This window comes from Drosophila melanogaster, chromosome 2R (assembly GCF_000001215.4).
Source record: "Drosophila melanogaster chromosome 2R".
Taxonomy (NCBI): domain Eukaryota; kingdom Metazoa; phylum Arthropoda; class Insecta; order Diptera; family Drosophilidae; genus Drosophila; species Drosophila melanogaster.
The window spans coordinates 24099079-24126632 of record NT_033778.4 but is presented as its reverse complement, the minus strand read 5'-3'; the positions used below and the strand labels follow the sequence as shown (position 1 = coordinate 24126632).

Genomic DNA, 27554 nt, shown 5'->3' with positions numbered 1-27554 from the left:
AGCCTTGTTTGAATGGGGGAATATATTCTACTATACTCCACCTCACCCCGAATACTGATCGAACTAGAGTTCCTGCTCCCAATGACCTCCATCCTGCTGCTCGCCGGGTTGCTGCTGCTGCTGCTGCCCATGGTGGCCGGCTACAACTACTGCAACAATCGGACCCATGTGTGCGACCTGGCCCAGAGAAAGCACTTTATGTGCCGGCTGGGGGAACTGAAGCCCTATGGAGGCCGGGCAAAGTACTACGCCAGCATACCGGACACGCTGAAGGTGCGAAAGGACACGCTTGCCGTACTGAACACCTTTCGTGACATGTTGGCCGGAGGGGAACTGGACACTGCCGAGAACAAGACGTTCCCGAGCGCCAAGCGGATGAGGGCGCTCCAATGGGACAGCGAGCTGGCCTACATGGCGCGCACCCACGCCGCCACCGTCTCCTTCATGCACTCCGAGTGCCGTTCTACCCTACGCTTCCCGCTGGCGGGCGAGGTCCTGGCCCTGTCGCCTCCCGTCGGGCACAGGCTCAGTCTGACGGAGCTGCTGCGCATGGTCTTTGCACATATTTTCGACGAATACAAGACGGTTCAGGATCCGCAGAGCTTTGCCCGTAGATTCGATTCCAAAAGGTAAGCACTGGCCGCTAACTAAGTTCTCCGAGCTGGGATAACTCCTTGCTGATGTAGGGACTACAGCGTGGGACACTTCTCCATCATCGTCAACGATCGAGTGTCTCGAGTGGGCTGTGGTTTCGCTGTGGGTTCCAACTGCGAGAAGGACGGCAAAGTCGGGTGAGACGGTGATCCTTCCACTTGGCGCTCGCCCCTGATCATCTGCTCCTCCAGCTTCTGTCACTTCCTCACCTGTCACTTCGACTACACCAACGTGAACGGCTCCTATGTCTACAAGACTGGAAAAGCTACCACGGGCTGCAACGATTGGAAAACCATCGCCAGCATCAAGTACTCGAATCTGTGCGAAAACACGGGCGAGATCTTTCCCCTGGTGAGAGGATACTCCTTTGCTTATATCTATGTCGTGCTACATCGTTTGTTGTTGCAGGAGTAAGAGCGTAGTTAGGTTTTGATATTTCCCGAACTCGTTGAAAATTCGTTTAATTCTTAAATCATTGAAGGACCCTTAATCGATCAAAGGTCCTTTTCCCTTTACATCACAACTCATTCAAGTTTCAAGTTTCCCACACTGTTTAAATTGCTAGTAAAATGATTTTGAGTGCCGTGCTGCCTGTGATTCTGATGATTTCGACCATGACATACGGCTATAACTACTGCAACAACAGGACCCACAGATGCATCCTGCTGAATACCCAACACTTTATGTGCAGACTGGACAAGATTCCTTCGCTGGGCGGCACCCGGTACCATGCCATCGTGCCGGACATCCCAAAACTGCGAACCGAGATTCTGCGGATCATCAACAATTTTCGAAACCAATTTGCTAGCGGCGCATTCAGGACGAGTGAGAACAGGACCTTCACGCAAGCCAAGCGAATGCGCCAGATACTGTGGGACAGCGAGCTGGCGTACATGGCCCGCTCCCACGCCTCCACCGTGTCCTTCCAGCACACCAAGTGCCGCTCGACAGTGCGGTTCCCCAGGGTGGGCGAGTGCCTGGCCATGATGGTGCCCAAGTACAAGCACACCGTTCACGAAGCATTGAAAAAGATGTTCAAAATAATGTTCGACGAGCATCTGCACATTCAGGATCCGAGGGGTCTGCTCCAGGGCTTCCATCCCATCAGGTGAGCCAGGGATAGGCAGCATCACGCCCACATATATAACCACGGAATGCTCCCACAGGGACTACGTTAGCTCCCACTTCACCATCATCGTCAGCGATCGGGTGTCTCGCGTGGGGTGTGGAGTGGCCGTCGGAACCAACTGCCGTCAAGGGTCCAGCTCTAAGTAAGCGGCTGCATCGTGACAACTGATGGGTAACTGATATGTCCTCCTGTTTCCTCAGCTTCTGCCACTTCCTGACCTGCTACTTCGACTACGACAACGTGAACGGATCGTACGTCTATAAGGCAGGCAAGCCGGCCTCTTCCTGTAGCGACTGGGGCACCACCAAGTCCAAGGAGTTCGCGAATCTGTGCTATAACAATGGTAACCTCATCCCCGCTGTAAGTACGAGCATTTTTCCAACTAGACTTCCTCACAACAACTTCTTCTCCACAGGATCAATAGGATCCTTGAGGGCCGGGGGCAGTCAGAGGCAGTTTGGTATGTTCGTATATTGGGATATCATTTGTACTGGAGATCGCCAGTTCATTTCCTTCAAAATCAGATCAAACTGACTGCTTTTACTTTTTAACACTGTGTAAATTCGAAGTGAAAATGATGTGGAGGCTTTTGTTAGCTGTGGTGCTCCTGCTACCACTGACTTCCGGCTACAACTACTGCAACAACAAGACGCACAAGTGTGTGCTGGAGAAGAAAAAGCACTTCATGTGCCATCTGAAGGACTTCACCGTCTACGGGAACTCGACCAAGTTCCATGCTTCCGTGCCGAACAACATGAGAATGCAGAAGATAGCACTGGACATACTCAACAATCTGCGGAACAAGTTTGCGGGCGGGGAACTGAGGACGAAGGGCAACAAGACGTTCGCGAAGGCCAGGCGGATGCGCCAGCTGTTCTGGGACAAGGAGCTAGCCTACATGGGCAACAACCATGCGTCCACCTTGTCCCTGAAGTCATCGCAGTGCCGTTCCACCCTGCGCTTCCCCCACGTCGGCGAGGCCATTGCCCTGGTGACGCCCAGGGAGAAGCTCAACCTGAAGGAGATATATTCGAAAGCGTTCACACCGATGTTCGCCGAGTACCAGCATGTATCGGATCCGGACGCTCTCCTCCATGCCTTCGACCCGGACAGGTGAGCTGGAAAATGTGGTTGTCCCGCCCTTGTGCTGATCCCTCGCTTCTACAGGGACTTCCAGGTGCGACACTTCACCAACATCATAAGCGATCGCGTGTCGCGCGTGGGATGTGGTGTCGCCGTGGGCGCCAACTGCAATCCATCCATCAAGTGAGTACGCTGGTGTCGCGGTAGCGAACGTGTTATCCCCGAACCCGCTGCTCCACCAGGTTCTGCCACTTCCTGACCTGCTACTTCGACTTCCACAACATGGCTGGTTCGTATGTGTACAAGGCCGGGGATCCCACCTCCTCCTGCGACGACTGGGGCGTCGTTAGCTCCGATAAGTATGCGAATCTGTGCAAGAACAGCGGCGAGATTTTCCCCCATGTGAGTCCAGGCTGCATTACCCACTCGCTTAATCCTGACACCCCTTTCCGCAGGATCACGGCGATCGAGTCGAGTGAACGTGAAAGTGAAAGTCCGGTTGTGAGGTGTTTAGTATATTCGTACATTTATATATGTTTTTCAAGCACAGGAGTCCGACTTTGAAAACCTCCCAGAGCCCGAAATACAATCCTTACACTTCCTACGATCCCTTTCGAATTATTTCTATGCTGATGCGAGTTCGGGCTCCTCTCTTACTCAGCTACTTAGCTACTTGGAAAAAGTACTTGGTATCGATTCGCTTTTCCTACGCGTTTTACTTGTAATTTCCTACTTCCATCTAACAGCTAACAGACTTAGTCGGTTTTGCTTCACTATCTTTCGATTTTCGAGTGCTAATCGGAGTGGATTTGTCCAGTGAAACCAGATCCATCTTCGGTAAATGTCGTCAACGTACACGGAAAGCAAGTAATGAACATTCAACGACTCTAAATGAGGACCAATTGACCTTCAGACTAAGTTTGCATATTCGTTTGTTCGAGTAACTAGGTTCGTATCGCCATTTCGATGGAGCTAACTTGGTTTTAAGTTTTCCCCAAAAAAAAACACCATCGATTTGGGTGTAAAATGGCACAAAAGTGCCGTCTAGCTTATTCTACGGTTTGCTGATGTGGATAACTTTGACTAGTAGTGTCCTTAAAGCGGGCCTTTCCGGGTTTTTGGGTTTACGGGTTTACGGGAACTCTCGCCTACCAGAGACTCCTCCAAACTGTTTTTGAAACGCGTCGAGTTCTGATCGGAAAGTGCACTGGAATGCCGCTCATCCTAGTCCGCCTCAAGCTTCAGCTCCTCCTCGCTACACTTAGAAAAATACATACATATAAATATTGGGGGGCAAAGCAGCTAGGGGGAGTACCTATGAAGAAGTCGGGATGACAAGCTGGCCAAGTGTGGGATATATATAAATTTCGAAATCTATTGACCGAAGAAGAACACACTCAAGGATATTTAGATGTTCATCTGCTAGGTGGGTAACATGACCTATCCATTCCGATTCGATTCCCCCAAGTCCTACGGCTAACACCAAAAATATACTCCTACCGCCGAACAGTAGTCCTCTCCGTTTCCCCTACTTTTAGAGCCCCTAAAGCGACTGGCCAATTGGCCAATTCCATACGTGATACTCCCGATTCCCCGATTCTATGTAACATATGTCCGTGCAGCATTACCTTAAAATAATGTGCAAACACTCAGTGCTAAGTACGTGAGGAGGCGATATCTCCCTCATCATAACATGTACAATACGGATAAATAATTGTAGTTGTTCAGCAAATCCTTGGGGATTCCGCGTCCGGATGTCGTCCCCTACAAAATGTTGCACCCGGATCCGTGCATCACCTCGCTGATAAACATGGGCGTGCCAGCGCCCAATCCTCCGTCCGTCTTCTGGTGCTCGTTCTGCAAGATTTCAAAGGGGATTCGATATATTATGGATGTGGAATCTGCCATGCCATGGCTATCGCAGCTACTCACATCATCGTAGTCGCAGTCGAAGTAGTGACTCTGACACTCCATGCACCGACAGCTCTCGGACATCTTGCAGGTGATGCCCCACTGCTTGGCCAGGTCCTTGTAGATCTCCTTGCTCGTCTTGTTGCTCATCATCTCCGGCGTGAGCAGGCTGGTGTGGCAGTTGGGCGGCTGACCCTGCTGGTTCTGCCGCCTTCCACTCCGCCCGCTCCTGGATGCAGTCGATCCGGATGCGGATCCGCTGCAGCAGGCCTCCTGGCACATTTGGCCGTTGGCCGAACCAGGTCCCGAACTCGCAGAGCCACCTAGGAATCAATAATATGAAGATATCAAATCCGAATGATGCTGAAGAATAGATAGTACCTTCACTGTAGTTTGCGTAGCTGCCCCGATTCAGGAGCGGATCGTAAAAGTTGTTGCCACCGCCGGACGATGCCGCCGCCTGACTGCTGGTGCTGGCCGCATCCCTGTCCTCTCCGCTGGCCCGCTCCTCGCTGCACTGCGCGCACTGATCGTCCTGGCACTGGCCGCCCTGATCCTCGTCCGCTCCTGCGCCACCCGCGTATCGATCCTCCAGACGGCGGGACGGTGAGGCCGCCATCTCTGTCTCCAGCAGGAACTCGTTGATGCTAAGCTGCTCCTCGTTGTCGCTTCGCAGCTCCAGTTCCGTGACGCCCTCGAAGATCTGCTCGCCGTCGTTGTTGTTGTTCGCGTTCTGGATGTGGTTGCCGTTGTGGCTGGTGGCTCCGTTGTTGTTCAAGTTCTGCCTGCAGTCCGGGTCGTTGCAGTACTCCCCGGCGCCTCCATTCCCGGCCAGCTGCTCCAAGGCGGCACTCAGCTGGGCGGCACTGTGCCGTGAGCTGTTCGCCGAGCTGCGCCGGCTGTTCTGGTTCGGAGTGGCGCTGTCCAGGGACAACTGTCGCTGGTGTTGGGACAACCGAGTGTTCTGTGTGGAATGGAAACGGTTTTCACATACTCCTCATTGATAGGTGCATCCGCTCCAGACTTGGACTTACCTCCTCTAGAACATGCTCGTAGGAAGGCGGTGGGGTGGTGGGCACTGTGTCTGCATCCGTATCCGCCAACGATTCGTTGATGCACGGAGTGCGGTTCTGGTTAAGATATCCTGCAATAAGTTTGGCGAAACAGGATTCAGAAAAACAGCGGTACACCGAAGGAGAAATGCCCATTTCACTTTTCCAAAAAGAAGGATGTGCAACAGATGTGGAAATATTCGTGCGTGGAGAAGTGTAGGATCTGTAACTACTATCATATTACCCAGTCGATTACATATGTGCTTTTGCATGCGATGTATGTACTTACTACACAGAAAAAAAAAGAGGTACAAAGTCTGCCGAACTACGAATATCATAATAAAAGTCTCGGTTCATAAGGAATTTTTAAAATTAAGTATACGATTTGATCTTAAAAAGAGTCCTTGTTCGTCCTCGATTTGATTTAGTTATCCTACAGGCCTAATTTCAGCTCCAATCTCGTTTGCTGCTACTTAAAGGATGTTTGCTTGGTTCGGGATACCCACTCTGGATTGCTTTGTGTGCAGGATGCTACTGTGTCGTCCTTACCCAATCGCATGGTGCTGCTACTGGTGGTGGGCGGCAGGAGCAGCTTGCGCTCGCTGCTCAGCTGGCCGAGACTGCTGGAGTCCGCGAGGTCGAGGCTGGAGCTGCTGCTGGCCTCCACCGCCTCCTGGAGGGGCTGCCCGTTCTGCTGCTGGCTCTGGGCGCCCAGGAGCGCCTCGTTCACCTGCGGGTCGGGGTCGTGCTCCTGCGAGGTGCTGCGCGAGCTGCCCATCCGGAACTTGATCTTGAAGGGCGCCATGGCGTCGGGTCCACCTGCTCCTCCTGCTGCCGGCTGGCTCGTGGTGGTTAACTTTCTACTGCGATACCTTTGCTATTCGAACGGGCATGGGTGTTGCGGCGGACTGGACAACACCAAGAGTACGGAAGAGGTACACGGATTACGGAAATTACAGAAGAGAGCGAGTGAGAGAGGTAACGGGGAGAGAGAGGGAGGGAGACAGAAACAGCTTTACAATACGGTACTATTTCAGAAATGGTGACTTGAGTACGAATAAAAAGAGTAATAAACATAGATTTGCCATCGGATTTACGGAATTAGGACTCCGTTTTCAGCTCCTCTCGATTTTTGATTAGTGGCATGCAATTATCTTGATTATTCTTAGACGTGAAGCAGCTAACTGCCTAAATTACCTGGGTGTCCAAAAGAAGGTACCTGGAATCAGAAGATGGCAAAGATTAAGGTTAAGGTGTCTGAATGTATGCAACATAATGAAATATTACATTGTTTTACATTGGATTGCGTTCAACATATATTTAAAATTTTAAAGGATACCACTTTCCATTTCCCAAACGTCCTTGTTCCCAATTTCCATATCCATCTGCTCCCCACGAGGAGATAGCCATCGCCATCGCCATCGTCTTCGCTCACAGCCACACACCTTAGCTGTTTGTGGTTTCATTAGGGCACGACAAGTGGTTGGATATCCAGGTAACCACCCTCCGGCCACGCCCCTTACCGCCCCTTTGTCATTATTATGCAGATTGCAGCAAAACCCACTTTCGCATGCCCATCCAAAGGATGCAAGATGCACAAAGTCGGTCTCGGGTGCAGGCGAACTATTATTATGCTTATTGCGCCGAGGAAGCTCATTAAGTCTCGCATGGAGGCGTCCTTGAAGGAGCATGTGCCCGTGCCCCATGTGGGTGTCTGCATCCCAATTAAGCCAGCCTATTTGCATGCCGATGCCCATCAGCTGCTGATTGATAACCCATCCAGCGAGCAGGGTGGGATTGGCTCCACATAATTCGACAAACATTCGACTTGGCATATTTGCCAACCATAAACTGCCAATTGCCGGTGTTGACTCGGCAAGCGGAATCCCATGGAACTGCTGATTGGGTGCAGGCGCATCCTCCCCCCAAGTCACGCATCCCATACAAACACCAGACAATTGCAAGGCATCTGAATCTCTGCCAGGCTGTGAGTCATTTGCTTATCCCCCACTCCATGTCATTCACTCACATACCGAACATTTTGTGTGCGAATTATCCTCGCTTGGGAGGCGTTTGATTCGAGCAGCAAGGATCCATGTATCTGTACACCATGAGCTCGGAAGTTTCAATCCCACTTTACCTCTCCTTTGTACTCAAGATACATATATTCTAAAGAGCGTTTCCTATTTGTTGGATTGACTTTAAGCCAATCTATATGTATCCATCTATAAGCCTCAAGTATCTAATGCTGCTTATGGTTAGTGGCACTATGGAACCAGACAAGGATTGGCGCCCATCGGAGCAACAGTTCGCGCTGGGTGGGCACCACTCGCTACTCGGATGCATATGCATTCCGGGAAGTGGACTATGAATTGTTCATGAGTCGCGGGACACGGAGTCGCTCCGATATGGCAGCCAACTTAATCTTTAATCGAAACTTTTCACTTTTGACTTTGAGCAATGGCAGAGCGCATTTGACATTCTCATTAATTTCGCAGCAGACAGGCGGAGCGGGGTGGAGCGGGATTGGATTCCTAGTTTTACGGCCCGGACAGTTGGTTACATGGTGGTGTCATCCTGCAGTAAATTGTTTTTCCCTGCTCCTGTCGTAAACAGGGACATTAAAAACTTGACTTGACTTAACTTGGCCGTGGAACTGAGCTTGTCCAGGCATATTCGACCAATGTCATATATAAATAGTGGCCTGACCCAGTTGCACTCCCCCTGCTCCATCCTGCTGCCAGGACCAGATGCGGATTCCAAGTCAGAACCAGAACCAAAAGCATGCTAGCGAATGTAGCCTGTTTGTAGTGCAATTGACGCCAGCAAGGTCACTTCTCATCCCGGGCTTAGCCTCCCGCCACTTTCTGGATGATGGTCACGATATTTAAATGTCCTTACCACCCACCCCTCCTCCCTTCACACAGACAGCTCAGCCTGATTAAATCGCTTCCCATTTCGTGGTCATCAGCATAAAAAATACACTGAGCGACGACATCTTGCAAGGAAGCATATCCTTGCAGTTTGCACATAATGTTATGTTTCCCCCAAAAAAAAAACCTATAAAAAATGTGCTCTATATATATTTGAAATGAACTTTTGAAAACTGTTTTCAAAGTCGCTTTCCGTTTCAATCGAGACTTCACTTTTTCCCACCCATTAAAGTCGAATTGCTGGTCATAAAATCAGCCGGAAAGTGAGCTCTTTGCCCTTATCGGCGAGAAATGAATATTTTAGCTGCGTTTTTTACGCTCAAGTGCTCATCGAAGTGACTGGTGGATTTTGGGGCACCGTTTCAATGCCACTGGCACTCGCACTCGCACTCGGAATGGAAGGCGGGTGCGGCACAATTACACAAATTGGATATTAATTGGCTACCCTGAACCTGCTCCTAAGCCCGCCGCTGACACTCGGACCGCAATTAGTGGACATCGAAGGGCAGCCAGGTAAACAAATGCGCCTTGGGGCACGAGGATGGGGTCTGATAAGGGTGTCCTTCGCGCCGTATATCGATAGCGAGGTGGTGGCGATGATGGAACGCCTGGGCCATGGCATCATCGCCATAAGGACAGCTATTGCAGGCTTCGCAGGATAATGCGTCTGTCGTTGGAAAACTGATACCTAATTGAGCAAACAGCCGGGGGCTCCAACTCGTTGGATGGAATGGATGGATGGTTGGATAGATGGATGGATGGGTGGGTCAGTCGACGCTTGTTTTTCCCCATTATTCGCATTTTTCCTTTGTGTCCTGCTCGTTACGAAAAATCGAAAACACGGGCGACCCGACTGGGCAGCCTTGCATCGCCGAACGGCGAAGGATGAAGGACTCACCTGCGGCGGACTTACAGCCGGATCGGATGGGGATTTATGAAGTTATGCTGGCTATTCCCGACTTCTTTGCTGCTCGGAATCAGGCAATCACCTTGCCTCATTGCGCGTTGCGATGAATTCGTTTTTTTTTTCAACACTCACAATAAATAATCCACTGGGCCTTCTGATTGCCACAGACTGCGGAAAGCTGGCCGAGGGAGCGAGCTTTTATTGTCCTGCGAAGGCGACGTGAGCTTTTTGAGGGAGCACACAGCTTGCGAAAGTCCTGCGCCGGCGCTCTGCCCTTCCGGCATTCGGCCTCCGCTCTTTTCCTTTACACGGACCATCCTCGCTCCCTCTGCTTTGGGCGCCGAATTCGCGTGAAAGCCCGTTGATGACTGTTGCCCTCCACTCACACCTCCTAGCCTCTAGAAATCACGATCAAAATACATGTAAATACATTTTAATACATTACTGTCCCACAAACCCATCGGATCTGATATCCTACTTAAAATTAGGAGTGCTTATCTAGTTTAAAGTTTATCCTTGTTCCTTCGCAAAATACAAAGACTAATCAATGAGAACAGCACTTGACAAAAGTAAAACGCGCCGGCTGATAGACGGACAACTCAATAATTTTAACTATTTTATTTATTTTACTAGGATTTGATTCTTTTTGGCCTTTAACAGCAGGCGTGGATCGTTTTTGTACCGCACGAATATTTCGCTTTTGAAAACGTCGAACTTCCGGCGATTCGCATTATTCTGTTGCTCCCGCCAAGCGGGTCTGGCCTGCTTCCTCTGCAATCCCCAATGACCGGTAAACACAGGGGAAAGGACGTAGAACTGATAGCCAGCAATGTGCATCTCATAAACCTGCAAGTTGGAAGTCAATGAGCAATGCGTGGTTTCTACGTTTAAATTCTACTCACCTGGGAGTTCCTGGTGAACCCATAACCCAGAAATCGTTCGTCGTGCGCTGGTGCGTTGTCCACTGCTATGTAGAATGGTTCATACAGGAATTCAAAGTTCGTTACAACATGGCTGACGGATACTTCCGTTTCATTTGTGTTGGGGGACAGCCACCTGAAGTACAAGAAATCGTATTAAATCTACAAATTTCATAACACTATTTTGACAAACGTACTTGGAGAAATTAGTGGCATATTGGTTATAGATGAAGACCTTTTCGTGAAAAGGCCTAGCTAGTCCTTTCCTTATCAGGCGCACTAACGCATTCTTGGAGCGGGGAAACGTAGCCCTAACGTCTATTTCAAATGTGGGGATTACGTAGGCACAACTCTTCGTGCAATTGGCTGTCCTGAAGAAGTGGTTCAGCTGGGGCACACTGTTGGTGCTGGGAACAATGTCGATGTCGGTGAGAAAGACGTACTTCGTCTGGCACCCCTTGCGTGCCAGGTTCCTCATGTGGTTCTGCGGATAGGTGTTCCTCTGTCGCCACTGCAGGGTCTTCAGGGAGCGGAACTTGAGCAGGGCCTTGAGCGTCCTATCCGGGTACTGGCAGTCGAATTTGCCCCTCATGTTAAGGGGAAGTGCGGCTACTCGGGGCAGCTTGTCGAAGTCCCTCGGTGTGAGCAAGTGAAAGGTGGCATTCTCGCGTATGTTTGCGAAGCACAGGCGCATATAGGTAACGAAGTATTGCAGGACTACAAACTCCTCGGGCCCAGCTGCAAACAGGGCCACGGACATCTTGCCCTGCCAATTGGCTGCCACCTGGGGAAGCGAGTTGAGGCGCTCCACTGAAGTCTGGGTGGCCAGGCACACCAAGCTGCCCTCCGAGGAGTCTACGTACTGCTCGCCTAGCAGAGCAAAGTCTTTGATCCTGTACAGCAGCTGGTTGTCCCAGCGGCCGTAGCTCAAGTTGATGTTATCGAAGGCCAGAGACGCGGAGTTGTTCGGGACCACGAAGCCGTCCATGTTGTTAAGCGGCTGGAGCAGCGCATAGGCGATATCCGAATGCTAGGGACACTCTACGGCCACGGGACTTTGGGGAGTGGGCGGACACCTCTGCGCACCATCTCCTGCCGGGGGATACACCTTCAGGAGCCAGAAGATGTTGACCGAGAGAAAGGCCAGCACTATTTTCAGGGAACTCCAGTTTGATATGTGGCACTGGCAGAAAGGACAAATGGTTAATACGATGTCCTTTAGCTGCAACCTAATAATTACCATCATTCGAGCAATCGAGTATCACAATGCAGTTATTTATCAGGAAAACACAACCTTAATAACACATAAAATATATACTTAGTAATGTCCTTGCAGTGTGACCGCACTTTCCTTGGCACCGCTATACGTCGAGTTCTGCTTCTAACTGGTTCATTTCAGCCTATTTTTTGGATCGGGTATCGATATTTTTTATAATTACGGTCTGGTTTAATAAAAGACTTCTGATTAGCCACATTAAGATACATAATTGTTTGATGCAATATATTCCTTTCCTATTTAATATGTTTGGTTAGGAAAAAAGGAAACAACTACTGCAATGACAATTTAGCATGATAGGTTTTTATTGAATGAAACCAATCAACATTTCTTAGTACTAAATTCAAGTACTTAAATTCAACAGTTTATTGTTCGATTTCCGATAACTATCGCCGCTGAGTCGTGTAGAGAGCCCCACCTATCGGTCATTCATCGTGCAGTCTGACCGTTCAGCTGGGCAAAACTTTGTTCATATCTATGTAGAGTAATGTATACATTATATACAAACGTACATGTTGAAAACAGCGAGAAAATAAATCGAGAATAACATTTTAAATTAATATAATAACAATCGGAAGGACTTGGTCCTCGCAATCACAGTGGCGCACGCGATAAGCCAAGTATCTCAAGAACGTTCACCAATTAAGAGAACCTCCCAATCGTGCACATAGAAAAATATCCATATGTATAAAATAACAATAATTAAGAACCTGCGTTGTTAATTCTTTTATCTGAAAACCCCGTTCGCCGGCTGCATGTAAATGTATGTAAGATTGATGGTGCCCGAACTAAAAACGAAAAATTCTGCTTGTAATTCAGGAAACATTCCCCCCTTGAATGTGCATATATAATTAAATTAGTATTTATAATTATAACTCCGCCGAACCGATCCGATTCTAGTTGTCCTTGTCCTGATCATTGAAAGATGTTCTGTGAAGAAGACCACTAATAGCCCACTTATGGGCCACTTAGGAGGCCAAAATCCGGCCCGGTTACGATTTCAGTATGTACTTGGTATGTGAGTATGTAATGTGCATACATGTGTGGACTGCAAAGGGAGAATCGTGGTCAAAAGTGCTAATCCAGCTTGCAATTGCAGGACTACGATCGTCTAGTTACCACTCAGTTGGTTACATTTATATTTGGCCCCCTAAAAGTAAATCCTTCCTTGTATAATCCAGCAAAAGTCGGACAGGTATTAAAGTGTATGTATGTCAGTGTGCAAAAGTGCTTCCGAAAGTGTCAACAGCCAAGGGTTATCCGTGCCAGGTAAATAGGAGTTTGTCCAATGGGTTAATACCTTCCGATATACATACAGGCCTCCCTGCGTAGTGAGCAGATCCAGTATATTACAACGCCCCATGTCCCCAAAGATTTGTTAATTGGTTTCGTGACCTCTGTTAGCGATGGGATAAGTCGGTTTTCCACTTGGGTGTAGAAAATAGAAAACTCTTCCAAAAGGATTTGGCTAAATAATCAACCTCTCGCTTCCACAGGGATAATCCAGAAGCCAACATGGAAGAGTCAAACCCAAATTACGATGTTAACCAAAGACTACAAAAGCCGGAGGGTTGGCCGCACGTCAATGAGTTCCATCCCTCCATGATGTATCCGGATGATCCCAGGCGGTACTTCCACAATGCCTCCACAGACCCACAGCACCAGCCACAGCAACATCCGCAGCAGCAGCCAGAGCAGCATCCGGAGCAGCATCCGCAGCATCCGCTGCATTCGCAGCAACAGCCGCAGCAACATCCACAGCAACAGCCGCAGCAACATCCACAGCAACAGACGCAGCAACCGCCACAGCTGCAGCCGCAACAACATCCACAGGCACAGATACAGCCTCCCATTCCCGTACCCATATCCACACCCATGGAAGGGACTATGGAAGTTCCCGTTAAGATGCCAGAATACTGCCCCGAGACAAGCCAGCCCGTCGAGCCTGACCGGGTCATTAATCCCTTGGCCGAGGTAGCCAAAAACACAGTACCTTATGGCCACAAGCGCAAGAACTCGGCGGGAGAGGACCAGGCGGCAAACAAGAAACTCAGTATGGCGGCCGCCGAGGAGAAGAAGAACAGTCACCTGCGGAAGAACATCCGCGACGTGATGAACGAGAACAATCTGGACACAACCACGCTGGCGGCCCAGCGAGAGGAATCGGAACGCTTGGCTCGCGTTGCTGGTCAACAGAAGTCAATGCGCGAGATCCAGAAGCAGGTGGTGCACAAGCAGATCTTCCGCATCCTGCAGCTGGACGAAAGCGAAGGCATCGAGAGCTGTGCCGTGGCCAATCCCGTCGAGCACCACCCGCCCGTCGACTTTCCGGAGGAGGAGATCGCCTCGGACACGTTTGACGATTCGAACAGCAGCAGCCTGAGTGGCGGCAGCATTGAGGACGTCCTGCACAAGGGAGCCAGCGTGCAGCCCAGCGAGGTGGTCACAATAGACGACAGCTCCGACGACGACTGCATCCTTCTCTCCGAGGAGGAGGAGGAGGAAGATGACGAGGATTTAAACGAGTCGGACGATGCCACCAACAGCGGTATGCATGTCAAAGATATATACAATGTTCCCGACGAGAACGGACAGGTGGTGGTCAACATGGCGCATCCGGAGGGCGAGGAGACCCTGTACCTGGCCCCGCAGATAGCGAAAGTGATAAAGCCGCACCAGATCGGCGGCGTCCGCTTTCTGTACGACAACATCATCGAATCCACACGGAGGTACAACAAATCGAGCGGGTTCGGCTGCATTCTGGCCCACTCCATGGGCCTGGGCAAGACGTTGCAGGTTGTTTCCTTCTGTGATATTTTCCTGAGACATACCTCGGCAAAGACAGTGTTATGTGTGATGCCCATCAACACGCTGCAGAATTGGCTAAGCGAGTTCAACATGTGGATTCCGCGCTACTCGACGGACAGCAATGTTCGCCCCCGCAACTTTGACATCTTCGTGCTGAACGACCAGCAGAAGACGCTGACGGCTCGGGCGAAGGTGATCCTCAATTGGGTGCACGATGGAGGTGTGCTCCTCATCGGCTACGAGCTGTTCCGACTGCTGGCTCTCAAGCTGGTGAAGACGCGCAAGCGAAAGGGTAGCGTCATCCGGCCCGACGGCATGGACTCCAGCAGCGATCTCATGAATCTGGTATACGAGGCCTTGGTGAAGCCGGGACCTGACCTGGTAATCTGCGATGAGGGACACCGGATCAAGAACTCCCACGCCGGCATCTCGCTGGCCCTGAAGGAGATCAGGACGCGGCGTCGCATTGTGCTCACCGGCTACCCCTTGCAGAACAATCTGCTCGAGTACTGGTGCATGGTGGACTTTGTGCGACCCAACTACCTGGGCACCCGCACGGAGTTCTGCAACATGTTCGAGCGTCCCATCCAGAATGGCCAGTGCGTGGACTCCACGCCCGATGACATCAAGCTAATGCGCTACAGGGCGCACGTGCTGCACTCCCTGCTGCTGGGATTCGTTCAGCGGCGATCGCACACTGTGCTGCAGCTGACGCTGCCTCAGAAGTACGAGTATGTCATCCTGGTCAAAATGACCGCCTTTCAGCGCAAGCTCTACGACACCTTCATGACGGATGTGGTGCGCACAAAGGCCTTTCCAAATCCGCTGAAGGCCTTTGCTGTTTGCTGTAAAATCTGGAACCATCCAGACGTTCTGTATAATTTTCTGAAAAAATGTGAGACTGATTTAGATTTAGAAATCGACGAGGAGGTTACCAAGGGCGCTGCCACGCCCATTGTGGAGCCAAGTGCAGATTCTTCCTTGAGTTTGGCATCGCCTCTCGAGAAGAAAATCAATGGATCCGGGGATCCGATCAATAGTATCGAAACGTTTTCCAAAGCCGAGAATCAAACATTATTCAACATCCCCGCATCATCGGATTTGAATGCTAAATATTTGAACAAGAGGTATGTTATTGGATAGAAAACACATACGATATACGCAGACTACTTTATATGAATATTTTGTTGCAGTCCAAGCTTCTACGACGAAAAACCTGAGCCACTTAATTATGGATCTTTCGGCAGTGAGGGGAAGAACAACTACTGGATGGATTCCAGTATTCTACCCAAGCCGGGATGCGTGGAAGTCATTAAGCAAACGGACACGAACATGTCGAGCAACTTTGAAAGTATTACGGGGTCTTCGGAGATCGTGGATCTGGACACAAACGAAATAAAAACCGTCGAAACGACGATACAAGCGCCGTGTTCCAACAATCAACTGGATAATGGGTGCAACGCTGGCAAACCAAGTGAATGGAACGCCGCGGGCAGTAAAAACTCAAGTGGCGTTGCTGCTGCCGAGCCGTTTAAAAAGCTACTGAAGAGCAAGCAGCGAAACGAAGAGTTTTCGTGTTCGTGGGCTGTGGATTTGATGAAGAACTACGTGTCTGGCCTAATATCGAATTCGCCCAAAATGGAGATATTCTTCTGCATCCTGAAAGAGAGCCTGAATTTGGGAGATCGTATTCTGTTGTTTAGCCAAAGTCTTTTAACCTTAAATCTACTCGAAGTCTATCTGAAATCTAGTTATGTTCCTGGTAGCAACCAACTTTGGACTAAAAACAGCTCTTATTTTCGTAAGTATGCACAACTGCCTTACGGAATGGCTCTAACACTGTATAACTTTGGTTCCAGGTTTGGATGGTTCTACTTCCTCGCAGGAAAGGGAAAGGCTAGTCAATGAATTTAATGCAAATAGTAATGTTAAGCTTTTTTTAATATCAACAAGAGCCGGCTCATTGGGGATAAACCTCACCGGAGCGAATCGCGTTATAATATTCGATGCTAGTTGGAATCCCTGTCACGATACACAAGCTGTATATAGGATTTATAGGTAAGATAATAATAGGTTGTTCATATAACTATTATGTTTAATTAAACGTACCCTACTCTACAGATACGGTCAGACAAAGCCGTGCTTTGTGTACCGAATCGTAATGGACAGGTGTCTGGAGAAAAAGATTTACGATCGGCAGATCAAGAAACAAGGAATGTCCGATAGAATAGTCGATGAATGCAATCCTGAGGCGCATCTCTCCATGAAGGATATCACAAATCTGTGCCAGGACTACGACTCTGATGAAGACACTGTCGAGGAGGTGAATAAATCTACAGGCGATTTAAGTAAGCCAGGCTCGCCGTCGGAGGAAGGAAGCAAGCCAGGAAGTGCAAATATGTCGCCAAACGCGTCGAATAAATCAAATAATGGACCCACGAAGCCACTAGACGATCAAAATACGCCTAAATCACCAAACGGTGCCTCTCACTCGCCAATCAAGACCGAAAAGAACGATGGCCAGGAGCATGCTGTCCATGTCGACGGCATAATAAACACTATTCTCGACATGCACAGGCACTGCGTTACAAAGGAACCATTCATGCACGAGAGTTTGTTGGTCGATCAGAAGGACAGAAAGCTGTCGCAAGCTGAAAAAAGACAAGCTCATCGAAGCTACGAGCTGGAAAAGAAAGCTGCCGTCAATCAGAGATTCACCTATGCACCTGCGAAAATGAATTACAAGATCGTGAACAACGACGGAACAGTGATTACCAAACCAATGAACCAGGTAAGCTATTTGCAGATAGGTGCCCTATTACAAGGGATTTAAGTTATTGTTTTACTAATCCATAGCAAATAAAAACCAATACATCGTCCTCAACTGGAGGCCGATCAACGCGATGGATTCCGGCTGACGTTTGGCAAAGACAGGGGATGACTGCCCAAGAAATGACCTTGCCTCTTGGTAAAACGCATCTGATTGCCAATGAACTCCAGATATTCTAATTCACATATATTTCAGATGTTGTCATTCCCACAAATTCGGCCGATAAGGCCAATATAATTCTAAAGGCAGGTCAGAGAGTGATGGTTCTGAAGTCGGCGAAGGGAATCTACATGCAGTTGGACAGCGGGAAGATCATAGCTATAAGGACCACGGCCAAAACTGAACCAGAAAAGACAAATAAGGACGATGTGATTGACATAACAGACGATGGTGACACCGATACCACAAAGCCCCAATCTCCAGAGGAAGGTACGAGTTTTTAACATACAATTGGTTAAAAGTTAATATCTTCTTTCAGATGTAAAAGATCTGACTGCTGATGACGAGCCTCGTGTGGTGAAAAACAAGGAATCCAATCCGGCGACAACTAGCCGACCAGAAATGCCTGCCAAGGATAGAAAATCCACGGAGAACGTGCAACATTTTAAGTCGCAGACGCAACCTAATACTACATTAGCCACCACAACCAATCAGCATCAGCTGCCATCCGACCTAACATACTCACAGCCACAGCAGTCCCATCAACAGCCGCAGCAGCAAGCGTCGCAGCAGCAACCAGCGCAGCAGCCACCGCCGCCGGCATACAAGCATCAGAACCACCTGCCGGCCGCCGGCGAAGGTTACAGCAACGCTAATAGTATTCAGCCCAATGTGCCGCTCCCGCCGCATCCGGGAGCTCCAAACAGCTCCGAGGCACCGCCGCCAGCGGATAGTTCGTACTTCCAGCCCAAGCCCTTTCAGCACACATATCCTCCCCAGTACTACGACTACTACGACAATAAGCACAAGTCCGCACCACCAGGTTCCGGCTACCACATTAATAACTACACCTCATACGGCAATCTAAATTTCGCACCGTACCATTCCAACCTGCATCCACCGGCGTCCTACATCGGCGCTCCGTCGTCCTACGTGAACTCGAATGTTTTCCCCCGGCAACATTGGAGTTCGGTTGTTAACTCCTCACCAGCGTCAAGCGAGTCTATGCGACAGCCATCGTACATCGGTAGTACTTACCCCGTCAACGAATGGTCGTCGCAATAGCGAGTGTAAATAGACAGACTATGGTCCAATAACTCCGTGTCCAGTTCAGGGCGACACCGCCATAACGAGCTCAAATATACTCAGATTATTAGTAATTGATAATTGTATTGCTTTGCCTTTGCAATTGATTTGTAACGATGTTTGTACATATACGTACTGTATAGATGATTGGTCGAAAGGCAGTTTTCTAATTGTTTCCCTTACATTTTTGAATGTATTTAAAGTTCGTTGTTTGTATGGGCCATGATTTGTGTTCTGTCCTCGCCCAAAAAGTAAACTTAATTATATTAGACAATTAATGAGATCATATACAATACGTGATCAATAAACCACTAAATGCTTCCTATACTTATTAAATTTACATTTCCTGCCGCTTGCGAATCAGAAAAGTTTTATTTTATCTTGTCGTTTAGGTCGTTTAGGTGCCACCTTGACTGGACAAACAGAGCTCGGCCTTTATTCCTTACCATTATTTTCCACCTATTTATTTATTATCTTAACATAGTGAATTCCTTTTAAACGCATAACTACGCTAAGTTATTAGTTTTCATTCTGAAAAACAAACAAAAGCTAAATAAATATTCATAGCTCGTAACATACCGTCTAAGCAATCGATCGTTCTACCCAAGTGTATTTAACATAAAACCCACGAATAGAAAAACTCATACGGAATAACATTCGAAGATTGGTCTCTTTTTGTTAAGGGCAGCCGTGCCCAGAAGGAAACTAAGAACACATTGACATTAGTCTAGATTATAGCAGATTCGAAATAATAAACAAGCTTTGATTGAACAATGTTAGATCTAAGCAATAAAGAAAAGTATTAAACAACAGACTCGCCAACGACGCTGAATCATTTTAAACTGGGGGATTGGATTGTTAAATTGACGTAATATATATTTATTTACAGCACACATTTATGTACAGGCATACTTAATAAAGTAACATATAAAATGTGCGCATCTATTATCTGCGAATAGAACCGTTGAGAGGTAAGTAGGGGGAATACGTGGGGTACATCGGGTTCGATGGAGTGCCTCGCTGCAGCACGCAGGCATCCTGGTACTGAGATTGCATATTCATCATCTGCATCGGAATCTGCGAGTTGGGGTAGTCGCCTCCCGAGCTGTAGCTTCCAGTGGGCGGGGATTGCTGCGGCGACATCCGGTAGCTGTTGATCGCTCCGTATGGGGCCATCAGGTTCGGGCTGATGTGGACATTGGCGGTCCTATTGTTACCGCTGCCCATCGGCGTCGACGTGTGCTGCACCGGGGCGGAGGGTGTGTTGCGGGTGTTCCGACTCGTGTTTTGCGCCGACGTGATTGGCGGGATGTTCATGTTGCCCGGATAGTACTTGTACTGCAGCGGCGTTACCTGCGTTTGCAGCATGTTGGGTGGCGTGGAGATGTTTCTGTTCTGCATGAGCAGGTGCGGCGGAGGGGTCGAGTTGGGCGGAATTGGATGGTGCGGAGAGGGCGCCAGATTCACCTGGGCCCCCGGTGACGTGTTACACGGCTGGCTCTCCAGACAATTGGTCAGCTGCTGCAGCTTGGACAGGCTACACAGATTGCCCGCCAGCGAAGCTGTTGCGCCACTACTATTCGCCGTGGTTATCGAGTCCTGACCTGCCTGCCGCTGATCATTGTTACCCGCCGTCGGCGGACCGCCCAGAGAACTGGAGACCGGCACACGAGGCGCGTTCTCAGCTGCCGGCATGTTGTTTTGCAAGTAAAAGTTATTGACGGCACACGCTGACGATGGCTGCTCGATGCGCTGGTGCGAATTGGCCAGCGAGTGCACCGATCCGTTCAGTGACATCCGCTGCTGGATCACCGCCGGCATGCCCACGATGTCATAGTTCGAGGGATTCGCCGAGAAGTTCTGACTGATTTGCGGGATGGGCACGTAGTCGATGGGCTGCATGTTCTGCTGGTGTCCGTGCTGCGAGAACTGCAGGTTGTGCAAGGAGTCGTGATGCGACTTGGAAATATTTGCCGCTGCTCCGCCCTGGGGAATCTGATGATGAGTATTTGTTGTGGTTGTGGGTGGCGCCGCGTTCTTAGCGTCGCGTTGCTGGGTATTTCCGCTCCGAATTTGCTTGGGCGTCGTGGCTCTGTGCGAAGGTGTCGGTGAGCTAACTGCAATGTCCGCCTGTAGAGTGAAGTATATAGAAATTAATACGAGACACAGGCAAAAACAAAGTGGAATGCATTACCTGGGCATTGAGTTTCCTGCTCTGGTGCTGGTGCTGTGGATTACTTAAGAGGTTAATATTTGACGAGCCTTCTGGCGCCAGATTCAAATTCAAGTTGTTCTGCTGCTGCATGTGGGAGTTTTGGATGGACATGTGCATGGGCGTCGTTACCGGCTGGTTCTGCATGGAGCAGTCAGAGAACTGCCTGTGCGGCTGATGCATGTGCACATTGGACGTGGCTGAGATCTCCTGAGGACCGTGCGCGATGGCGGAGCCAATATTGGCCGGCGAGTCCATGTTGATCTGGGCACTGATTCCGCAATCGTAGTGCTGCATGGCCGAATTCGCCGAGGACTCCGTGTTGTAAACCATGTTCGGGTTGACGTCGGACTGGCCGCCTCCCACTTGAAGATTAGCGTGCTGGGCGGTGGCGTGAATGTTAGAATGCCCAATCTTGTTGAGCTTTCCCTCGCGCGAAATGACCGATGTCGAGTTGACTCCGTGTTCGACTTTTTGCTTGGCCGGCACAGATCCCGCCTGGGAAATCACTGGATTAGGCATAAGAACCGTCGACTCTGGCGCGTTGGAGTTGCTCTGCCGGGGCACTGGGTTCTGGACATTGGCCAGAGACTTCATTTGTTGCGCCTGCTTCTGCTGACTTGCGCATTTCTGGTTGTACAAGGCCGCCTGGTTGTTGGCCGCGTACTCGTTGCAATGCTGCACATGGGCATCCTCGCGAGCCGTGCTGACCACATTGACACTGGACACCACCTTGTTCTGCTCCTCCTTCTTGCCGCTGTTCTTGCGCTCCACCTTGTGCTTCTCCTTGGTCTGGTGCATCTGGTGATGGGCGTGCTGCATGGCCAGATTGGCGGACTGATAAAGGTTTTGCGTAAAGTTGTGCGTGTACGCCATTGTCGTGGCCAGGTCCTTGTGGAACTGCTTCTGTCCCTTCTGCGATGCGTCCAGGTGAGAGAGATTGTAGCCATAGTATTCCCACTGCCAGTACTGCGAAGTGTGATAGTTCGGCATCTGATTCAGTGGGAACTGGGAGGGAATGGAGTTCTGCAACTGGGCGTGTTCGTTACCCTTTAGTTGGATCTTGTCCCGAATGGGAATGGGTGCCGATGGCGCTCTCGCATTTGACTTTTCCTCCTCCTTAACCTGCACTAGTTGTTGATCGGTTTTGATGGCTTCCTTTTCGTGAAACACTTTCGTCTTGCTGTGATCGATTTTCTTTTCGCAGCTAGTAGCCTCTGGCTTTACGACAGGCACATCTGGCACAGGTTTTTTGAGTGCCTTATCTTTGATGTCGACAGCTTCTTTGACCATAGGCTGCTCCACTTTTTCTGGCGCAGCCTTAACTGGTTGCTCGACGAGAGAGGAAACATCAGTACGGTTTGATGGCGGATTAGATACAGGGGTTTCGGTTTTGGTTTCGGTTTTTTTGACCATCTCTATTTCTGGTTGCTTCTGCAAGGCTTCGCTTGGCTGAGCGGCCTGGAGGTCTTTAGCTTTCTCCTTCGGAGCTGGAGGCTCGGGCACTGGTTTCTGCACTGAGGCCACTGGTGGATTGAGCGCGGAGTCCGGCGAAAGCTTTAAGTAGTGCACATCCAACTCCAGTTTACTTTCTTCCGTGGAGATCTTTTCCGTATTCACAGGAGCATGTACGTGCTGCAATACTGTCTCCGCAACGGTTGCCGGCTTCTCGGGACTCTTTGCTTTGGCCTTCTGCTCAGGAACTTCAAGCGGCTTGGTCTCCTTTATGCCAGCCTCCGTGGGACTTTCTTTTGGCTCTTGCGCGATTGCCATTGGCTTTTCCTCTGAATTATATTTTACATCCTCAGTGTTGTACGATGCTACATCAGAGAACAACGTCTTTTTCGTCTTCTTGGCCACTGCATCAAGCACTTGATCGCTGACGCTATTGGGTTCAGCATCGTGCTTGGCCGACTCCTGGTTTTTGCCAGGACTCTCCGTTTTTGCCACTTTAACCGGCTCCCTAGTTATTTCCTTGGCTGGACTCAGCGAGGCAACTGCGACTGGGTCTGATGTAGGATTTTCATTGAACTGAGGCTCCTCGGAACGCTTACCATTGGACTGCTTACCCCGCAGTTTGGGCATAATGTTGACTGGCTTGTCGACATGCTCCTTTTCCACAACATTTTTGCAGTTCTCCTTGGCAGCCGTTTCTTCCGACTTGTGGCCATTTTCGGTGCCCGCAGTATCCGCTTGACTTTGAGCTGGCGGATTATGGTCGGTTGAAGTAGTATTGTTCTCAAGGGGCCGGTCGAAATGCTTCCTTTTGTTGGTGTGGGGGATGAGGTCGTTGCGTTTGGCCAACCTTTGAGCTCTTTTGGTCAACTGTTCCGAAAGATCTTTAGAAGATTTGCAATCCGATGAGTCGGAGAGCTCACCGAAAGACTGATCCTCGAGGTTCGGCTGAGGTGCAGTCAACTTGGGTTTCTTTGCCTCATTAGACGCTGACTTTAAGAACTCCTCCGGATATGCACGTTTTCGCTGGTTTTCCCTTTCGTCAATTAACTTTTCCGAGCTGGGTCCCCGATTCTTGGTAGACAACTCGGAAGACTCCTGATTCACCTTTGAGGACGTGGAAACACCCTGCTTTACGCTGATTTTGTCTTCATTAATTTCCTTGAAACTAGAATTTGTCTCCATTTGGTTGCTCAAATATTCACGATTAGAAATGGGCTTGATTATGTTGGGTAATTTCGACACCGACAGCAACGGACTCCACCTCAAGCAGTCGGGTTCAATGATTATTCGCGTCTTGCTGTTCGCCATTTTGTTATGGTGGGCCAAAACCTTTTTCCACTCAATTTTCACATTAATCTGATACCTAATGTCGCCATCGTTCTTTCTTAGCTTGATGAAGTTCAATAACTCGAAGGCCAGGGCGATGTCGGAAATAGCCAGACCTGTTTTAATGGCGATGTCCTTGAAGGTGATCTTTGTGTAGTTGCGATGCTTGTACAAATACTCCAACACGACTGATTTCCAGTAGGAAAAGTAGGAAAGTCGTCCCAGATCGGAGAGAGGCTTCTCCGGAGTGCCCAGCTGTCCCTCCTCTCGGCTCAATAGGTAGCTGAAGTCGATCAGGAAGCGACCGTAGCCTTGCCTCTGGTACTGCGGCATCGTCAGGATGCAGGACACATTGTACTTTTGGGTGCAGTGCTTCTCCTTTGAGAAGTAGCCAACCAAATGGCACCCGCTTTGATCATTCTTAGTGAGAATATAGAACAGAAAGGGTTCTACGTCGTAGTAGAGTGTTTTGTGGTCGAGAAAGAACTTGGCCAGCAGGCACAGGTTCTGGCAATAAATCTTGTTGACATTGCCATCCACCTCGAACACCGATATGTTTCCCTGCCTGAATATTTCAGTGCCTGGCGGCTGCTTCCAAATGCATTTGTTCTGATGCCTGTCCAGCACAGAACGACTCTTTGTGTACTTGAGGCAGAACTCGCACAAAAACAGTTTCAGCAACCTGGCGTACTCCTGCGGAAAGGGGCTGGAGTACCAGGTTTCAATGTCCCACTTTCCAATTTGAATCGACTTTGGACTCTGGGTGTTCTGTCCGGATTTCAGGCTTACGTCGTTCACCTTCTCTATATGATTATTGGACATTTGAACGACGGCCTTATGGAGCACCTCTTGATACAATTCCACATCCGTGGCGGTGACACCAGGCGGAAGGGGCTGGTTCTCAAAGGGATTGGCCCGCTTTGTACTTTCCCCAGGCGCATCCTCGTCGTTGTTCATTTCCCGCTTTCCATCAGCTTGGCTGTGGGTCTCTCTGCTGCGTTCTATCTCCTCTAGCAGTTGAACTTTCATAACAGTCTCCTCTGTTAGATACGGAATGTCGTCCTCGCATTTTTCGTACGACTTGCCCGCTTCGAGGGGCATGCTCTTCAAGGGAACAATCTTTTTCTTCTGCCCATTGGCAGTCTGACGCTTAATTGTCATGCCGCCAATCGGTGCAGAGTTTTTTTCGGGAGTAGACGAAGCTACTGGAGTGCTCTTTTGCACTCGATTGGCTGCGGGGGACGTGGCAAACGTGCTTGCTGCTGGCTTGGAGTAACCAATTCCTTTGACATTGCTATTATGTTTCGATTTCACAAATATATCGATGGGGTTTTTTGCCACGGCAGCAAACCCCCAATTCTCGCTACCCAATTCATTGTTTTGCGGGGAGCCTAGGCCATCGCCAGTACTAAGTTTAGCGCAGCTCTGCTTGCCACTCTCAAAGACATTTTTCTCCCTTATCGTGCTGCGATCTGTGTCGTAGTCTTCTTCCTCGTCGTATTCGTCATCCCATTCGGAGGTGTCGCTGGAACTCTCGCTGGAGTCAGAATCTGAGCTGGATGATGTGCACGAATCCGACGACGTGCTCTCGTCTTGGTCGTTGTCATCGCCATTCCTGTTCCTGTCGTCGTCCTCATCGTCTTCGTCTTCACTCTCGCTGGACGAACTCGTGGAGGACAGATCCGAAAAGGTTCGCTTCCGCGTTTCCTGGCTAGCCAAGTAGCCTCCCTGTAATATTTGCGACCTCTTTTGCTTGCTGGGGAACTCGAACTGGTCCTCACTGTGGTTCATTTTTCTAGAGCTTAAGCTGGCGGGCACTTTCCTTCTCTGGCCGTTGCCGTCGTTGTAGACACAAAGTTTCGAGGTCGAAGGACTCTCGATGTTGCCATCCTTTTTGATGGATTGGCGCTTATTGGAGGCATATTTATACGAGGGGGTCATTCTAAAATAATAGTTTTTCCTTTCAATATAAATAGTTAAGTTTAAATGTATTTAAGATTACCTCTCAGCTTCCATTTTAATTCTTGAATTGTCTTTCTTAACCAACTTCGGAGTATCAAAGCCTTGCTTGGAGCATGTCTTACACCTAAATGGGGTATAAAGACCGTAAAGTCAAGTTGAGCTGGCAATTTTACACTGACTCACCTGTATGGATGCTTCGGCTTTTTGTCTGGAATCGTATCAAGACACGTTAAGTGAAAGTGGTCCTTACACACGAAGCACTGCAGTAAGCACGGGCCCCGATTTCTCATTTTGCAAACGGCGCAGTCCGCGCAGTTCTGGCAATCCCAGATAGTGCCCTTGGTGACGAGCATGTAGAGCAGCACGTAGGATTGCGACTTGCACCTGCCGGCGATGTTGGCGCAGGTGGTGTGCAATGAGATCCCACACTGCTTGCAGGAGCTCAAGGGCTCTGGGATTCCGTTGAGGTTCTTCTGCGAATTTCCCGAGCAGTGGGTGCAGGACTCCTCGCCCTTTATGACCACCTCCGAGACGGGTGCGCATTTCCGTGGGGTTGTCAAGGATTTGCCCTTTTTATATAGCTTCCCCTCCTGGATCAGAAAGCCGGCATCCACGGCCTTCTTGATCGAAGCCTTAATGACCGCCTTGAAGTCCACATTGGGCGACAAGTCGATACAGTTGAACTTCTGAATGTAGTTCTCAATGCTCTTGATGGTAGATCCCTCGCATTCGCCCAGGTCGTGGACCGCCTTGGCCACCAATTTGTACAGATTAGTGTTCTTGTCCACCTTGACGCGACGCTTGGCCATTGGTGCCTTGTAGGAGTGCAGTCCCTTGTTGTAGACCTTTATGACGGCTCCCGACTCGACAGCTTTTTCCAGCTTCTCTGCCACAATGTCCTCGTGGAACTTGTGGTGTGTGCCGATCGCCTGGCAAATCCTCTGCACGGAGGGCCTCTGCTTCTGGGACCTGATCTTTGATATGGCCTCGAGGATCCACTGATTCCAGGTGTCCATGTTGATATCATGCGCCGATTCCCTCATCATGGCTTACTGAAACGCATTAAACATTAGGTTAGTAGCTGCACTATAGAAAACTCGGCCTGGCCTTTCTCAATCTGTAAATCTGTTTTCATGTAAGATAGTTCAACTTTTTTGGTAGTCAATAGGCACTCTATTTCAAGATACACATATAAAGGTACTTTATCTGCTTGATATGGGGTGCATCTCAAGGAAGCAGCCTTTAAGAACCTATGTATTTGTTATAGGTATATTGTGAAAACATACGAGCTTATAATTCGATTGGATTATAAGAAGTCGAGCGAAACCAATGGGCTATTTGCACTTGTAAAATGAGTAGTCCCCGGCCTTTTAGTACATCCATTCGAAATTCGAAACGCCACAAAGATAAACATTTTGCGACCGTAATTCGAGTAGTTCGAGCCGTTTCCGCACAACTATCCCATTTTATGTACGTATCCACTTTACAGAAACTATCTGCTGCATACACACATATCCAGATACATATGCGAGCCAGTACGCTCGTATGTACATACGTTTATCAATTCGAGTGCGGTGAAAGTAAGCGCAATTTTAATGCGATGCGCGAATTTATCTCAGCTCCGCGTTACACTTTTGGTGAAGAACGCATCGGAAGGCATTTAGTATCGCGAAAACAATAACAAATATTAATTTTGCAATGAAGTTTGATCGCTACTGAGTATTAGAAGGCTTTATTGAAGGCCTATGTGCACTACGCCATAACAAAAACGCGGTTAAATACCGCGGCGTCGCATTTGGAGTGATGGAATGGAACACGAAGAGGGCCACGTTAAATTATATGTTTTTA

The 27554-nt window shown here is 49.3% G+C and overlaps 7 protein-coding genes across 12 annotated transcripts; 4 read left to right on the top strand and 3 right to left on the bottom strand.

The window, feature by feature from the left end:
- The first annotated feature begins 2 nt into the window (after positions 1-2).
- CG43775 (uncharacterized protein) lies at positions 3-3466 on the top strand. The gene is made up of 10 exons (NM_166663.1): positions 3-629; positions 687-791; positions 846-1005; positions 1063-1762; positions 1821-1925; positions 1984-2143; positions 2199-2896; positions 2951-3049; positions 3109-3268; positions 3322-3466. The coding sequence occupies exons 1-4, from the start codon at positions 82-84 to the stop codon at positions 1066-1068; spliced, it is 819 nt and encodes a 272-aa protein (NP_726425.3). The 5' UTR covers positions 3-81; the 3' UTR covers positions 1069-1762; positions 1821-1925; positions 1984-2143; positions 2199-2896; positions 2951-3049; positions 3109-3268; positions 3322-3466.
- On the top strand, positions 3-3466 carry CG43777 (uncharacterized protein). Of its 3 annotated transcripts, NM_001274234.1 has the most exons (10): positions 3-629; positions 687-791; positions 846-1005; positions 1063-1762; positions 1821-1925; positions 1984-2143; positions 2199-2896; positions 2951-3049; positions 3109-3268; positions 3322-3466. In NM_001274234.1, exons 7-10 carry the CDS (start codon positions 2358-2360, stop codon positions 3343-3345), a joined length of 822 nt encoding a protein of 273 aa, NP_001261163.1. In that variant the 5' UTR covers positions 3-629; positions 687-791; positions 846-1005; positions 1063-1762; positions 1821-1925; positions 1984-2143; positions 2199-2357; the 3' UTR covers positions 3346-3466. The 3 variants fall into 3 exon arrangements, with proteins under 3 accessions (NP_001261163.1, NP_001286825.1, NP_001286826.1); NM_001299896.1 differs by lacking the exons at positions 3-629; positions 687-791; positions 846-1005 and having other exon boundaries at positions 1169-1762; NM_001299897.1 differs by lacking the exons at positions 3-629; positions 687-791; positions 846-1005; ... (1 more) ...; positions 1821-1925; positions 1984-2143 and having other exon boundaries at positions 2303-2896.
- On the top strand, positions 3-3466 carry CG43776 (uncharacterized protein). Of its 2 annotated transcripts, NM_001274233.1 has the most exons (10): positions 3-629; positions 687-791; positions 846-1005; positions 1063-1762; positions 1821-1925; positions 1984-2143; positions 2199-2896; positions 2951-3049; positions 3109-3268; positions 3322-3466. In NM_001274233.1, the coding sequence occupies exons 4-7, from the start codon at positions 1224-1226 to the stop codon at positions 2205-2207; spliced, it is 813 nt and encodes a 270-aa protein (NP_001261162.1). In that variant the 5' UTR covers positions 3-629; positions 687-791; positions 846-1005; positions 1063-1223; the 3' UTR covers positions 2208-2896; positions 2951-3049; positions 3109-3268; positions 3322-3466. The 2 variants fall into 2 exon arrangements, with proteins under 2 accessions (NP_001261162.1, NP_001286824.1); NM_001299895.1 differs by lacking the exons at positions 3-629; positions 687-791; positions 846-1005 and having other exon boundaries at positions 1169-1762.
- Positions 3370-9841, bottom strand: CG3257 (uncharacterized protein). Its single transcript, NM_138043.5, has 7 exons — positions 9661-9841; positions 7027-7048; positions 6379-6737; positions 5812-5921; positions 5159-5741; positions 4799-5100; positions 3370-4723 (listed from the first exon to the last, which is right to left on the bottom strand). Exons 3-7 carry the CDS (start codon positions 6632-6634, stop codon positions 4631-4633), a joined length of 1344 nt encoding a protein of 447 aa, NP_611887.2. The 5' UTR covers positions 6635-6737; positions 7027-7048; positions 9661-9841; the 3' UTR covers positions 3370-4630.
- Positions 9842-10273: 432 nt separating this feature from the next.
- Positions 10274-12235, bottom strand: CG3253 (uncharacterized protein). 2 transcript variants are annotated; one of them, NM_001259559.1, is made up of 4 exons: positions 11830-12235; positions 10787-11772; positions 10572-10725; positions 10274-10515 (listed from the first exon to the last, which is right to left on the bottom strand). In NM_001259559.1, exons 2-4 carry the CDS (start codon positions 11575-11577, stop codon positions 10291-10293), a joined length of 1170 nt encoding a protein of 389 aa, NP_001246488.1. In that variant the 5' UTR covers positions 11578-11772; positions 11830-12235; the 3' UTR covers positions 10274-10290. The 2 variants fall into 2 exon arrangements, with proteins under 2 accessions (NP_001246488.1, NP_611886.1); NM_138042.4 differs by having other exon boundaries at positions 11830-11980.
- Positions 12236-12340: 105 nt separating this feature from the next.
- CG4049 (uncharacterized protein) lies at positions 12341-19546 on the top strand. The gene is made up of 8 exons (NM_138041.3): positions 12341-12628; positions 13362-15800; positions 15867-16474; positions 16533-16731; positions 16795-17464; positions 17530-17641; positions 17699-17932; positions 17982-19546. Coding segments are annotated over exons 1-8 (5010 nt in total). The 5' UTR covers positions 12341-12626; the 3' UTR covers positions 18728-19546.
- A 54-nt stretch (positions 19547-19600) lies between these two features.
- On the bottom strand, positions 19601-27423 carry enok (enoki mushroom). 2 transcript variants are annotated; one of them, NM_001299894.1, is made up of 5 exons: positions 26993-27423; positions 25890-26758; positions 25747-25830; positions 20943-25686; positions 19601-20878 (listed from the first exon to the last, which is right to left on the bottom strand). In NM_001299894.1, the coding sequence occupies exons 2-5, from the start codon at positions 26750-26752 to the stop codon at positions 19694-19696; spliced, it is 6876 nt and encodes a 2291-aa protein (NP_001286823.1). In that variant the 5' UTR covers positions 26753-26758; positions 26993-27423; the 3' UTR covers positions 19601-19693. The 2 variants fall into 2 exon arrangements, with proteins under 2 accessions (NP_001286823.1, NP_523838.1); NM_079114.2 differs by having other exon boundaries at positions 27262-27423.
- Positions 27424-27554: the final 131 nt, after the last annotated feature.